A 14,737-nucleotide genomic window follows, 5' to 3' on the forward strand; every position below is an offset into this window, starting at 1 on the left:
CTACAGTTCAGACAACATCTGCTGACTGAAATATAAGAGAAAAAGAGAGAACTTGCCTTACAGTCAGGTAATTAACCCTGCTCCTTTTGAGTTTCTGTTTATGTTAGATCTAATTTTGTCAGGAAGTTTATAGGATTTTGGTTCACAACAGAGATAGGTCAGATTATGCCTAGCAGATGCAGGAATATGATTATTACATTGCATTTTTAATGTGGTATAAGAACACTGGAGGGTTCAGTGGTACAAAAATGTGTTTAGTATTGCCCATTCTCATGGTGTTCTTCACTATGTATTCCCATGTAACCTCTTGGAGAAAGCTTTATTCTTTCAGGATGCTTTTAATATTCTCTGCCACTGGAGAGAGCTCTCACCATTTTGACTTGATCAGCAGGACAGATGTCAACTACCATGCTGCATGTTAGAGAATCAAGGCATTCCTTTATTCTGGCTAGGAGGTGCAACCAAAATCATTTCATCCACACATTGCACGGGTTGTGCAGAGAAAATCCTTCCATCACACAAGGTTTTCATTGGGGTTTTCTTCTACTTCTACATTTGCAACCCAGGGAAATTCATTGGTTCAATGCTCATTGCTCCCAAGTTCCACAGTTTGTAGTGTTTGATTTTTTATTGATCCCTGCACCTTGGATGTTATTTTGGTTCTCAGTCTTGGTTCTCTCATTGACCTTTTCCCAGACCAGGTGTCTCTGACCTTGCCAGGGCTGGTGTTTGGAAGTGATGTTCATTAATGGTCTTTATCTTTTGTGTATCTTCTGTGCTGCTCCCAGTCTGCTGGGATGTTTTATATGTCTGCTGAAATTCCTTTATATAGTTTTAGTCAGGGCATTTGTTCACCTTTGCCCAGGGGAGAAGGAACTGAAGTTTCTTTTCAAAGGACTGTTGCAGCACTGCAGGGCCTGAGGGTGTGAGCAGAGCAAGCTCAGTGCAGCAGCCCTTGCTGTGTGCCGTGCAGAGGCTCTCTTGAGGGCTGCAGGAGCTCAGGCAGGGGCAGCAAAGCCTTATTTCCTCTTCAGGATGTGGTTACCTTGTGTTTTCAAAAGCAGGGGAGGGTTGATGCTGCCTGGTGTGACTGAGTCAGAAATGGTGACCACAGCATCCTGCCTGTAGCTGGTGAGAGGGGCATGAGCTGGGGAAGGTGTGGGCTGGGCTCTGTTAGGTAAGAGCCAAGTTGCTATGGAAACTATCACTCCATCAAAGCACCCCAGATTATTTTCTGGTGGCCCCTGCCTCCTGTCCCTGAGTGCAAAACAGCAGCAGGGTTTCTTCCCTGCTGACAGGAGCATTTTCCTCCCTCGTGCCTTCAGCAAGGACTCTCCTGACTGAGGCTCCTGAATGTGCCAGAGACATTTCCCTGCACCAAGTCTGCAAAAGACAAATTCAACCAACAGGAAATCTGCAATATCAAAGCTGTGTTTCTGATCCCAGTGGGCTTCTAGGGTAGTTAGATTTCAGCAATTTCCATCCTGGTTTCAGAAGAATAAGCACAAAAAACCAACAAGATTTTGGGCTAGCAGAACTTTATTATTGTCCCTACTGCAGAAACCTAAAATGCCCATGCAATACATTTGGCAGAAGAAAGACAGGCTTAATCAAGAAGTGAGCATTATCTAGTTGAATAAAATCAGATTCTACAGAGCTCTTCTTATGTGCAATACACACTTAGTAAATCGTTCTAAACCCTAAGCAACAAAAGGCAGCTTCTGGGCTGGAATTCCCCCAGCAGTGCTACTCCAGTTCCTCAGGCAGTAACACAACGTGCCTGGGAAAGGTGCTTCTCAAAGGCATCTCTCAGCAGTGAGCACTGGAGTTTTCAAAGCTACTGAAGCAGGTTGGACACTGGTGTGCAAATGGCAGAAGAGTGGGAGGGATCTCCTTAGCAGGAGGATGAGGATAAATCCACTGTGCTCAGTTGTCAGAGGAGAGGAAAGAGCAAAAGCCCTTAAAACTCTTCAGTGTAAATCAGCTGGCCAGGCAGGAGTGAAGAGTGTTGCATGTCTGCAGGGGAAGGTGCTGCCTTGTGTCCTGGCTGGTCTCTGTCAGCAGCTCTGGCCCTGCTGGTTCAACCCCTTGTGCTGCTGGTTCACGCTCTTTGCTGCTCTTCTTTGGGTTCATTGGCCCATGTCTGGAAGAGCAAAGGGAGGTTTAAAGTACATTTAATGAAATTGGGCCTATGAACCAGTGTTTGATAACTGTGAGCTCCCTTACCCCAGAAAAGAAACAACTTGATGCTCATGAAGGCATTGAAGGCGATGCTCTTTGCCAGCAGGACTCTCAACCCCAACACAGCCATGGACAGCATGCTCACTCTCTGCCCTCCAGCATCTGCTCAGTGACCAGAAAAGAGGGGAGACATCATGGTCTAGGTTTTGGTGCTGTGATCTTGGCAGAAAGTGGAAAATCCACAGGTGAGAGTTTCAGGGAAAGGAAGAGCAGCAAAGGAACAGCCGAGAGAGAACATGGCAACAAGAGGGGAGCCCAGGGTCTGTCTCTGTTGCTTTTTGCTTCCTGGGGCTTGTGTGTAACTGCAGGAGCAACCTTGGAACAGCAGCTTGTGTGTGCTGAATGTGTTGTGTTCTGAGTCCTGTGCCCTGGAGAAAATACATTTCCCTGCCTTTATCCCGCAGAGAGCAATGTAACCTCACATCGTGTTTGGGTAACTCACCTTGTGCTGAGGGCTCTGTGCTGTTGCAAACTCTGTCAGTGGCCCCTGACTCTGTTCTGGTTCTGTTTGGTTCCCCAAACCCTGTTATTGGTTCATCAGCCTCCGCTTCTGTAGCACGATAAAGAAAAGGCATTTTAGACTATATCCACCTTTTATAGAAGATAAAAAGAAAATGTTTAGATGACATTTCTCATAGAACATCGGAGGAAAGATCAGAGTGGGCCTCAGCTGGTCAGGAATAATTCCAACATTAATTTGAGCAGACAATTTCTCCATGCAGTTGCAAGAAACAGAAGAATTCCTGCATTGTGTCGTTTTACTCTTTGAATGACCTTCAGGACTAAAAGAGTAAACACGCCAAATATAACAATTCATTTAATTAAAAAACCCTCACAACACACCCCACCTTTAACTTTGTGTTCGTATTGAAAGGGCTGTTCCAACTTGTACTGCAGGCGGTTTCCTGCTCTAGGCTAAAGTATTCAGTCATAAGGAAATTCACATTTTGAAGCAATAGATTGTGTCTTTTCTCCCCAGAAAAGTATCTCAAAGTAATTAAACAGTTGAAACCATTTCTTTTAGATGCTTTGAAACATCTTTCATTTTTCCCTGCTGAAATCGCAAATGTCTTTCTTATTTCTGCTGTCTGCCCAGGGCAGTGCTGTCCAGAAGGAGAACACCAAGCCCCACAGGCCACTGTCTCCAGAAATAAGTGACAGCTGTGCCACCAAACTGTACCTGGCTTTGCTGTTATGGTGCGGTCGCCGAATTTGGCCGTGCAGGTCACCTCTGTGTCTTTTGTCACCCTGACCACTTTAATTGCATTGTACAACCCCTGTGACGTCAGAATGGATGGGCTCTGTTCATAGACCACCTCCTGAGAGGGCATCTCCAAGCTGATGTACTTTGTAGGGAAGTTCTTTGCCAAACAAGCTGCTTTCCCAGAGCTGCCACCTCCTTCCAGTTTCTTTGATTTCATCACAATGACTTCGGGATCAGAAGTTTTTGAAATGCCTGAAAAGAAAAGCAAGGTTTGGACAGGATTGATTTTACTGCAGGCTTGCCCGGGTGCTGAGTGACCCAAAATTCACATGTACTCCATCTGTGACTAATTTGTAACATTCTCATTTACTGTCTTTGATGTCATTATTCCTTGGCATTAGAGGTACAAGTAACAAAGGAAGATTGCTTAAACTTGCCACCCAGCTATTTTACACAAAAACTATTGGTCTCAAAAGAATTTAGTTGCCAACAAATCATTGTGGTACCATAATTTGTTTATAAGAGAAAATACCCTTCCCTCTAGGTCAGATCACATTTGGAGAATCAAGGGTGATCTCAAAAACCAATGTCAGGATTTAACTCAGATTAGCAATTGTAATTAGAGGAAAACCATGGAACTGAAAGGAATCCTCCAGCAGCCTTCCTTGCCAGAAAGGGCTCAGCTTATGAAAAGCTGTCAGACTCATCCACAAAGATTGACCTGTCTGCTTTGACAGGAGCATCCTGAGGGGTCTCTTGGGTAAGGAGAGGTGCATGAGGCTTTTCATTTAGCATGGTGTCTGCCTGCAGGTGGGTCAGGAGATCCCCCAGCTCTGACATTTTGTTCATCCCAGGGTACTGATGGAAGTTTGATCAAGGAGCTCTGATTTTACACCCTTTCCCCATCAGCCCTATGCCACTGCTGAGGAACTGAGGTGAAAGCCAAATCGTGCTCTGCCACAACTTCATGGGTCAGCTCTCGTGATCAAACAGGCAGAACTACACACTTGTCCACACCTGCAGCAACCAGACACCCACCAGAAATCCAACATTTCCTTCCCAGCTGTTGTACCAGGCTTGGCCAGAGCCTGTCAGTCCTGTGCATTCTGTGTTCTCTGAGAAGACCTTGAAAGGCTTTTCATGTGGTCTCCTCTCCAGGCTTTCCAAAGAGCCAGAACACAAACAGGCAGCTTCTCTGCAGTAGCTCCCTGGGCAGGATCTTCAGCAAGCAATAATGCACACAGTGCAATTGCAGTTCAGAGAGCAGAAGATTTGTTTTATCTGACCCCAGAAGGCTCACCCAAGTCCCCCTTGTTTGCATTCCCTGGCAGTACAGCCATGAATTCCTACCACTGCTTGCTTCTGGAAGGGATTAATCTTTTCTGTTTATGTTCAAATTTATTTGATCAAAAGGGGGAGGTTGCTCACATCCTGGAAATTTTGGCCTCAACACATTAAGTATTTCAGCAGACTCAAAAGGGACTTTGATACTTCAGGTTCAATGTATTTTACTACCAAACGTAATTCCAGACTTTCTGTGCAGCTCTGAAAGTATCCTGTCATTAGCTAGAAAAAGAAAGCCATTGAACAGCAAGGAAAGTAGAGGTCTTTCTGCAGAATGGTGAATTTACATTCCTTTGTGCCTTTGGGATTGGAAGTGCAGTGAGATTGTTCCTGAATTCACATTTATTCCCATGCACCATATCCTACAGACATGGACAGATATTAGGCAGCACCCAAGGCAGTCCCACATCTTTCTGAAGGAGAGCAAGAGGTTTTAGGGATGTAAAATAACGTGGGATATTCTTGCCACACTTTGAAGTCATGTGGACGTCTGAAAGCAAAGCAACAATTCCTGAGGGATGCACCTGATACTTTAGGATCACAGAGGTCACTATCAAAACCCCTCTGCCACCCCAACATTCCCATTTCCCTAGAAAAGCTTGGGGTGACCTGCACCTTTATGGTTCATCACAGAATTCCAAAGAAAGATAGGAATAAGTAAGGCTTCTTATAATCCCTATTCCCCACATTGCTCTTTGCAGAACCCACACAACCTGGGAGCCAATTGTCTTTCATTCCAGGAGCTCTTGGATATGAGGCACTTGTGAGAATTTAAGCCCAAGGCTATTTCCCCTCCTTCCTGCTCTGTTTCCAGGGCAGTGGACACTGTCAGTGTGGTGCCAGTGTGAAACGAGAACTTCTCCAACCAGGAGTTACAGATGTGTCTAAAACTCCTCATACTGGGAGCTCTTCACTGAGCTCTGCATTCCTGCCCCAAGTCAGTCAGTGCAAGCCCGCTGGAGAATTGGACACTGGACAGTAAATTTGGGCCAGAGTGCTGCCCAAAGTGGGAATAAGTTATCACAGGCTAAGCAGTGCCCTGCTGGTGTTTGGGGATCATGGAATAATGCTGTATGCAGAGTCAGCCCAGTTGTTCCTGGAAACCTTCCTGAGCAGATCCAAGCTGAGGGTTTGGCTTGAAAGCCTGGCTGGGGAGTGAGTGCATTCAAGGGATTATTGCAGCTGAAAATCCTTTCTGTCAACCCAACCCTTTAAATTCCCTTGTTCTCCCCCACATTAATTGTCAGTGAAGTTTTAGGAAGAAAGAAATGTCACTTACTTGGTTCAACTGTGAGAATCGTCCCTGGTCCAAATATAAGCTTCTCTGTCTTCACACTGCTAAGACTTATTCCAATAACTCACTCTTTCCTCGTGGAGTTAAAAAGTGTTCCAAAAACAGGTGATGAAAATCCATTAGTCCTAATTATCCATGTATGCAAGTCCATGAGAGGATCCAGAGGTAGATTTACTTCCAAAACTGGAAAGGGAATAAAGGTTAATTGAATTGTTTCAAATAGCTTGATTGAGTATAGAATTTTCAACTTCTCCCTTTCTTCCACCTTTTAGAACCTTCATGAGCTCTTTTATGTATTCTGGATACAAGGAAATATAGGAAGAATGTTGTTTTTCTCTTCTTAATCCTTAGAGTCACCCATCTCCTTTCTTTCCCAAAATTTCTTGCCTTCTTTCCCTCTTTCTGTTTTTGTACAGGTCCCTATGCTGTTCATATCATTGTGGTAACCCAGTCCAAAACACAGTGATATATTTCATAACACAAACTGTCTCTGTTCCACTACACAGAATATTGGATTATTCAGGCAGTCACATGACACCTTCAGTGGTTTGAGATCCAACGCACCACATGAAGAAACACCACATGGCTTTCAAGGAAGGATCTCCAATAATATCATAGGGGTTGAGTTGTAAATGAGAACTTGGGTGTTATGTGACACCTGTGAAAGGTCTGATGGAGTTTAGCTGGATAGAAAGCAGAAAAATTATCAGTACCTCTGGTGTTATTTCAGAGCATTTCTTGTAATGCAGTCTAATCCCCCTACTTCTCTTCTTGTAGGTACTAGTGGTAGTGTGAACAGAGTTCTGGGATGTAGCAGGCTGTCTCTGGGGGTGTTGGGAGGATTGGATTAAGAACAGAAGACGCAGGAGCGTTGTAAATTGCTGAAGTGACCTTCCAGCTGGGAATTACCCTTGGCAGCCCAGGGTGAATGCATCCAGGGATCCTCTAGCATGGATGCAGTTTAGATGTCAGTGTCTCTCCTTGCCTCTGCCTGGCTGTTGCTCAGGGATTCCCCCAGGTTAGCAAGGTCTGGAAATAATTGTACTCTGAGTGTGTCTGCGGCTGTTCCATCTGCTGACTGTCGTGCCTAACTTAAGTGATGGTGGCTGTCCTAGTTTGAAAGACAAGTGCCTGCCAAGGAAGGCAGGAACCACCCATGGAGTGGAGAATATTCCCTCCAACTTAATACAACTTTGAAATAAAGTGACTTTCTGGCACACACAGAGGAAAGGGAATAACAGTTGTTTTCCAGTATGTGTATGTATAACAACTCAAACAAACAACAGCAGTAGCACCAAACAGACCCAGACACCCAGGCCCGGCCTCTCTCGGCCGCAGGCGCTTTTCCCTTCGGTGCAGTTCCAGGCACAGCCAGCAGGGGCGCTGCTGGCTGCCGGCCGGGCAGGGCGGGTGCGGTGATTCCCCGGCGCCAGCAGGGGGCGCTGTGGCGCGAGCTCGGCCGCCTCTCTGCATGTGGGTACTGGTGGGTGGGCAGGCAGGAGAGATGGAGAAGGGGCTCCCTTTACAATCCCACAGGAGCAGCCAGTCCCAGTGCCCCTCTGGATACTGAAACCAGCTCCAGCAGGAACCTTGGAGCAGCAGGCTGCAACAGCAGAGGTGAGAACACTCACAGTGGTAAACCAAGTGTAGGGGAAATTCTGAAGCTGCAGCAGGAGCCACGGGTGTCTGGGCAGACAAGGGGTGTCAAGTTATAGTGTCGCAAAAATCCCTGAAGCAGTGGCAGACAACAGCAGGCCTGGGTGGGGGATTGCTCCTTTGGACAGCTCCCTGGCAATGGCTGGTGCTGGGATCAGCAGTGTTCTCCTGCCTCCCTGCTCCTGGTGTAGCACACACTGGTTCTAGGCTTGCAAGTGACAGGGAAGCAGAGAATCAAGCTGGCAATCCCTACTCACAGTGCCAAAGGAAAAGAAAGAAGGAAAAACAGGCAAAAAGCACAGGGCAACAGTGTCACCAGTCAGACACCCTCGCCGTGTGGCTCCTGAGTTGAGCAGCCCCTCTGGAAGGAAGCAGCAACCAACTCTCAGGGGATCCCTGCTGCTCCTCGCCCATCGAGATACTTCCTGAGCCTGGGCAGTCAATGACCATTCTGAACACAAAACAAAGACAAGCCCATGAATGGGTAGGGAATTTAAGCCATTCCCAAGACAGGAATACGGGTAGAAAACATGAGAGGAATGGGAAGAAATAGGTGAGGCTTTTGTGGGACAAATGGGACATCCCTGGGCTCTGGTCCTCATGGGGTGCTTGAAGTGTGTCAGGTGTCTGCTGGCAGGAGAGCACAGCTGAGCACACGCAGTCAGGAGTTTTCTGGCACGTACTGATGTGAGCTTACTAACACAAATGGCTGTGAGCTGGACCTGTGTGTGCCACTGAGGCAGAATTGGTGGTTGGGGCAGCCTTGGCTGCAGTGACCATGCACTGTTTGAGCTCAGGATCCTGGGAGAAGAGAGCAATGCAAAAACAGGACTGGAGCCCTGGGCTTCAAGAGAGCAGAATCTGGGATTTTCTGGGAGGAATCCCATGGGTTATGGTCCTGGACAGAGGAGGGGTCTAGGAGAGCTGCTCACGTTCAGAGATTTGCTTTTTGAACCTCAAGAATGGTTTCTCTTGACAAAGCAGTAAGTCAAGCTTTGTGTCAGATGTCCAAAATGATGAACAAAGGGCTCCTAAATCAACTCATAACTGGTTAATAGAGAAGGTTCCTGCTGAGTTGTTCAACTGGCCATGATGATCAACTGTTGAAAATGATCTGTTTGCAAGAGCCAAGATCTCAGGTTGAATGGTGAGGAAATTGGTCTTGGACAATTAGGTGGGGTGTTGTGCTGTTTCAGTAATTCTGGTAAATCCAATTTGTGTATGTGCACAGAGTTGTCTAAGGAAAAATAGATGAGGTAAGGCCACCATGTTTTCCTCCTTCAAGAGAAGGGAGGGAGACAGTTTGTGTGTGGTGGTTCAGGTGTTTTCAGTCACTGTGGTACGTAGTTCACACTGTGCTAGGCAGTTCTACAAAAACATCTGGGGGGGTTTTCAGTGCCAGGTGATGTCTCCTCTTTCATGTCTTTGTAGTGCTGCCTTTTGTTTTCCTGTCCCTCTACGCTGCTCTACTTCTGAACATCTAACACTGTTCCAGAGGATTCCCTAAACTAAAAATAACATTACCATCCTTGCTTTTTTTAGCAGAGTGGACAGTATTGTATATCTAACTAGAATATTGCTCTCACACTTTGGAACAGAATATTGTTGTTAGAAGTGCCTCAGAGAAAGGATCTGGTTACCGATTTGTCTTTTAGCACACAGCAAGTTAGGGTTAAACACTTGAAAGGTTTTCTGGGAAGCATCTCTCAATCTTATAACTTTTCAAGTTATTTTCATTCTAGATTTACTAAGTTTTCTAGACCTTCAAGCATGACTCTCCTCAAAGCCTATTTGCATGCCAGAGGAAAAATCAGTCCATGTTTAAGAATTGTTCAGGATTTATTTTGGTTCAGCTGATGGTGCTCTAATTGACTCTATTTGCTGTTGTTATCGTTGCCTGAAGTTGGCTTTTTATTTGATTGTTATCTTAATCATATCATTAGTGGTAGCCTGCAATTGTGGACCATTTTCCTAATCCTGCTGCAATAATCAGGGATGTTTTGAACTTTAAAAGTTGGTGGACGTTAGGATTTTTCCTATTCTTTCTCTCAGGGAATTATTCCCATTTTGTTGCCTGTAAGTTCTTTGCCACAGGAGAATGCTCAGAGCAATATTACCAAGAGAAGTTACTTTTCAATAATTTGGTGAAGCAGATGGCTTTGGAAAGAAGGGGAAGAACAAGCATTCACATTTCACCAGTCTATTGGCTGCTTCCTGGAGCTGGACAAGTCCATTGCTGGTCACGGTTGTTGATGAGGGCTGCAATCCTGGCCGAGTAGATGGGAGGAAATTCAATTGGGAAAAGATGAGTAAAAGCTCTTTCTTTCTCCCTTGAACAAACCAAAGGCCCGTGTTGGAGGACTGAGAGGGATTTGTGTGACAAATTTCCCTGCCAGCAATTTCTCGTCTGCATAAAATGCGCCCAGATCTCCCAGGCTCTCCTTATATGTCAGCTGTTCCCTTGCTTGTGTTCATGGCCCTCCATTGCATTTGTTCCCCTCTGTCCATGTCCTTCCCAGGCTTGGGAGCCCAGCAGGGCACACATTGGTCCCCAGTCCCAGCAGTGCTGAGCTGAAGAGGATTCCTCCCCAGGGAGCAAGGAGTCAGGACAACATGCCAGGAGGCTGCACGGACAAACGAGGCTGGGAAAACGTGGGCCCAGTGCTGAATGGGATGGGGACCAGGTGACACAGGACATGGGACAGGGCTGAGGTCCTGAATGCTTTCTTCACCTCAGGCTTCAGCAGCCAGATCAGCCTTCAGGAATTTCATTTCCCAGAGCCCAGGAGGAGAGGCTGGGCGGAGGAATATGTACCCTTGCACAATCCATGTCACTGAACCATGGCCATAATGAAAGGATTTGTCCAGAAGGTTTGCAGGGAAATCAGTGCTGGGAGCTCAACTGAATGAAGAATGCACAACATCCACTCTCTCCTCACCCAGCAAGACCCTTTGTCTCCCTGTTGAAGGCTGTCAATGTGGCTAAGCCAAATCCCCGTTCCCAAAGCCATGCAGACTGTCCCGAAAGAAAAAGGGCTGGGAGCCAAGGCAAGGCACAGAGGAGAAATGAGGCTGTGCTGGACAGGAGCCCAGGCAATGTGCACTAAACCTGCACTTCCCCAAACTGCAGCCTCTGCAGTTGCCAGGACAGATCCTCCTGCACCATCAATGGTACCAGCCCTTCTGGCAGCCTCCCTCCAGTGCCTTCTAGTGCCCCCAGGCCAGAGGGACGTTTCCTGCACCTGCCATTGCCTGACAAGAGCCCTGGGCAGCAGCTGCCAGAAAGAAATGCTGAGAGATCTGTCATCCCCATCTGCTGGTTTTTGGTTCACTCTGCTGCAGAGCTGCTCCAGGGTGGTTCTTGCTCCACAGTAATACGTTGCTGCATCGCCTGGGGTTGCTGCCAGGAGCTGCAGAGTGAAGCTGTTCTGGGAGCCCCTCACTCTTCCTTTAAAGCGATCTTGGAAACCTTCTCCATATTTATCACCTTCCCTGTAAATCCATTCCATGCCCCGTGGGCCCTGACGGTACCAGTACATGTAGTAGTCGCTCATAGCATCTCCCTTCATGCTGCAGTGGAAGGTGACTTCATCTCCCTCTCCCACGGTCGCTTCCCTGGGGTTCTGCTCCAAGGTCACCAGGCCAGTGACTGCTGCAGAGAGCAAGAACGAGCCACAGTCATTCCAGGACTCAGCAAAGGTCAGGGCAATGCGGGTGGGGCTTTGAACTGGCACTGGACCTGTGGGAGGACAAAATCCTCCTCTTGGAAGCCAGCTGACAGAGATGGGCAGAGCTGGTGGCAGCTAGCAAGGCTCACAAGGAAGGAGACACCACATTTCCCTCCTTCCTTTTCCCAGTAAGACAGGAAGCTTTTCCTGATTTTCCCCAAAGAAGCAGGAAGGATTTGCACCATGGCGGGACAAAGAATTCCTTTTTCCTTGCCAAGACAGGATGGTGAGGAACCCAGTGTCCTGTCGCTGAAGCTGCTGTGGGTGAGCAGAGCAAAGACCAAGGGCTGTCCCAGGCAGTGGGGCCTGTGCCCTGTGCTGCCGTGGCCCAGCTGGTCTGTGCCAGAGGGGCGGCAGTGGCCCAGGAGCAGTGTCCAGTGCCAGGGCAAAGCGCTGGGCCCCGAGATGTGAGTGCAGCAGGGAGGTGCCCTGCGTGTGGCCAGGCTGCAGAGGAGGCAGCTGGCACGGAGGTGCCGAGCTCAGAGGCACAAGAGGAGCAGGGCTGCTCTCGCCGTGCTCCACAGGCAGGGCTGGGCAGCTGGAGCCGGGGCACAGCTGCGGCTGCAAGCGCTCAGCACAGCTGCCCAGAGCCCTGCAGAGCCCAGGGCCACGCTCAGCTCCTGGGGCCAGCAGCCCTTGCCTTCACTTACCTACAATGGGCAAGAAGCCCAGGCACAGGGCACTCCACATGGCCAGGCCCGCTCTCAGTGGCCTCTCTGCAGCTTCTCGGGGCCTGCACAACAGCTCTGCCCACACCTGCCCTGCCTGGGCCTCTGTCACTGCTCTCAGGCCCAGGCCCTGCTGGTCCCTCCCTCTGCCTATGACAACACTGAGGGGGAGAGGTGGGGCACCAGGAGCACAACTTGAAGCTCTTGCTGCCCTCCTGCCTGTCTCTCACTCTTTGTGGTGCAGTAACAGCCCGTTTGTTAGGCAGGAAATGCTGTGTTGGGCTAAAGGTGACGTGGTTCTGAGGGGCCAGCGCTGGCCTTTCTCTCAGGGAGTCTCCCAGGCTGGGACATTGGAGGTGACCAGGGAGGCTGTCAGCTTGTCCTTCCCCTGGCTCTGCTGGCCCTGCCTCTGCTGGGCGTCTCCTCCCATATGGGACACCCCAGGATCTCAGCTCGGCTTGGCCAGGCCACCCCCAAGCCAAAGTGCTCCTCACCCTGCTCCCAGCACTCTGGCCCTGCACCCTCTGGCTCCCCAGTGGTGACACTTCTCCAGCTGCCTCTTCCTCTCAAAGCCCTCACGGAGCCCTGCCCAGCAGCAAAGGCAGCCCAGGACTCTGCAGGTGCTTTGCATGTTCCACTTAAGAAGGGGACCAAGGAAGGCTGAGTGAGACTGGAGCCAGGCAGTCACCAGGCTGACTGCATGACAGAAAAACCTTGAAGCTCCTCTACAGAGTAGGACATTGCAATTGGGACTCAGGGGAAGGCAAGCCTCAGTGCTGGGAAAGGAGCTCTTGATGAAAGGCCAGGATCACTGGTGCTGCGTGGGGATGGCACCTGATTTCTCAGGAACAGCCCTGAAGCACTTTGGAATTCACCATCTCCAAATGTCGTGGGTGCTGATCCAGCCCCGAGCTGGTTTGTGTTAAAGCCAGGCTGGGTTTCCTGTGCCCGTGTGAACAGCGCAGAAGTACCGGGCAGAGTCGGGGGGCTGCAGGGTCAGCAGGGAGAGATAAACCTCGGCCCGGGAATTGTCCCGGGACATCTTGGCATTCCCCTGCATTGGTTGGTCAAAATAAACAGCTGTCGCATCAAAACTAATAAAGGACACCCACTCTGGGCTCCCTCCGGGTGCCTGACGGTACCACCAAATAGAACGATCCTTAAAGGTGAATCCGTATCCACGGCAGGAGAGGGTGACGGAGTCGCCGGGCGCTCGCTGCCCTCCGCCGGCCTCCTGCAGCCTCGGCTGTGCGCAGAGCCCTGCGGAGGGAGAGCGCAGGGATCGGGCGGGGCGCGGCCGCGGACCGAGGGCGCTGTCCCGGTGTCCCGGTGCCCCCGGCCCGGCACAGCCACAGCCGCCAGCCCCGGCCCACAGCCCCTGTCCCTGGGTCTGCCCCGGCCTTTGCCCGTGTTCCCTGTCCTGCCTCTGCTCCTGTCCTTTCCTCAGCCTCTGCCCTTGTGCCCGTCCCTGTTCGTGCTCCTGCTCCTGTCGCTGCCTGTCGCTGTGGCTGTGCGTGGTTGCCCCGGCCGGGCTCGCTGCCCTCCCCGGCCGGCTCTCATCTGCCGGCGCCAAGGCCAAGGCCAAGGCCAGCAGCCCCGGCCCCGGCCCGGCCAACATCGCTGCCGGCGCCGCGGCAGCCGCACAGGAGGCGAGCGGAGCCGCGCTCGGGCCGCTCCCGCCCGGCCCCGCCTCGCCGGGGCAGCGCCGGCGCCTCTGCCCGCCCCGACTCACCCGCCCCGGGCCCCGGGAGCGCGGCCCCGCCGGGCGGGACAGGCAGCGGTGCACGAAGGGACGGGGGACAGCGCCGCGTGAGGCTTCATTTTCTCTTTGTCAGCAAAGAGCGGTGTAGACACGAGGCTGTTAAACCTCTTGCTCAGAGGCCGTTTTTGTTTCTCCCACTGTCTCGCCAGTGAGTGCCTGGGGTTGGGCAATAAGCTGTGATGGGACACAGCAGCACCACTTTTGCCGACTGAGCAAAGGAATATCCCATTCTGTAATATTTGTTTCTCAGAAATAAAGCTCACGGAAAGGAGGAAAGGGGACATTCGGAGTGATGGCCTTTGTCTTCCCAAGGAATCATTCTGTGAAAGACCGTTTTTCCTAGAAATGGCTAAAAACCTCCCTGTTGATGGAGAAGTAGGGCAGAATGTCCTCATTTCTCCTGTACTGCAGACTCAGCTTTCTTTGCTTTTCAGCTGCTGATGTGGAGCATCTCTCCAAGTTTAAAAGGCTGTCAGAGCTGGACCTGTTTAGCATAGAGAAGGAGAAGCTGGTTGGGGTTGCACTTTGACAATAAGCCTGGCAGCAAACTAGGATAAATTTAGAGCAAGGCATTTTCCAATTGCTCGCAATTCTACTCTAAATAGAATTAGCAATAAAGCAGAAGCCTTGTGGTGTGCAGTAAAGGCCAGGAATACCTGAGGTACACAGCGATGGCACCTGACTTCTTGGAAACAGCCTTGAGACCCATTGGCTCCAGCCCCTGGCAACTCACACCTTCCCTGCATTTAAGGCAGCCTCTGCTGGGCCGCAGGAGGTTTGTGTTAAAGCTCATCTGCATTTCCTGTCCCCGTGGGACGGCACAGAAATACCGGGCAGAGT

The 14,737-nt window shown here is 49.9% G+C and overlaps 1 protein-coding gene across 1 annotated transcript; it reads right to left on the bottom strand.

Moving 5' to 3' along the window:
* Positions 1 to 1,521: 1,521 nt before the first annotated feature.
* LOC129130979 (Ig heavy chain Mem5-like) lies at positions 1,522 to 13,753 on the bottom strand. Its single transcript, XM_077190896.1, has 7 exons — positions 13,702 to 13,753; positions 13,084 to 13,401; positions 6,069 to 6,146; positions 3,422 to 3,697; positions 2,684 to 2,791; positions 2,227 to 2,343; positions 1,522 to 2,143 (listed from the first exon to the last, which is right to left on the bottom strand). Exons 1-7 carry the CDS (start codon positions 13,751 to 13,753, stop codon positions 2,130 to 2,132), a joined length of 963 nt encoding a protein of 320 aa, XP_077047011.1. The 3' UTR covers positions 1,522 to 2,129.
* Positions 13,754 to 14,737: the final 984 nt, after the last annotated feature.

The sequence above is a fragment of the Agelaius phoeniceus genome, chromosome 26 (genome assembly GCF_051311805.1).
Source record: "Agelaius phoeniceus isolate bAgePho1 chromosome 26, bAgePho1.hap1, whole genome shotgun sequence".
Lineage (NCBI taxonomy): Eukaryota > Metazoa > Chordata > Aves > Passeriformes > Icteridae > Agelaius > Agelaius phoeniceus.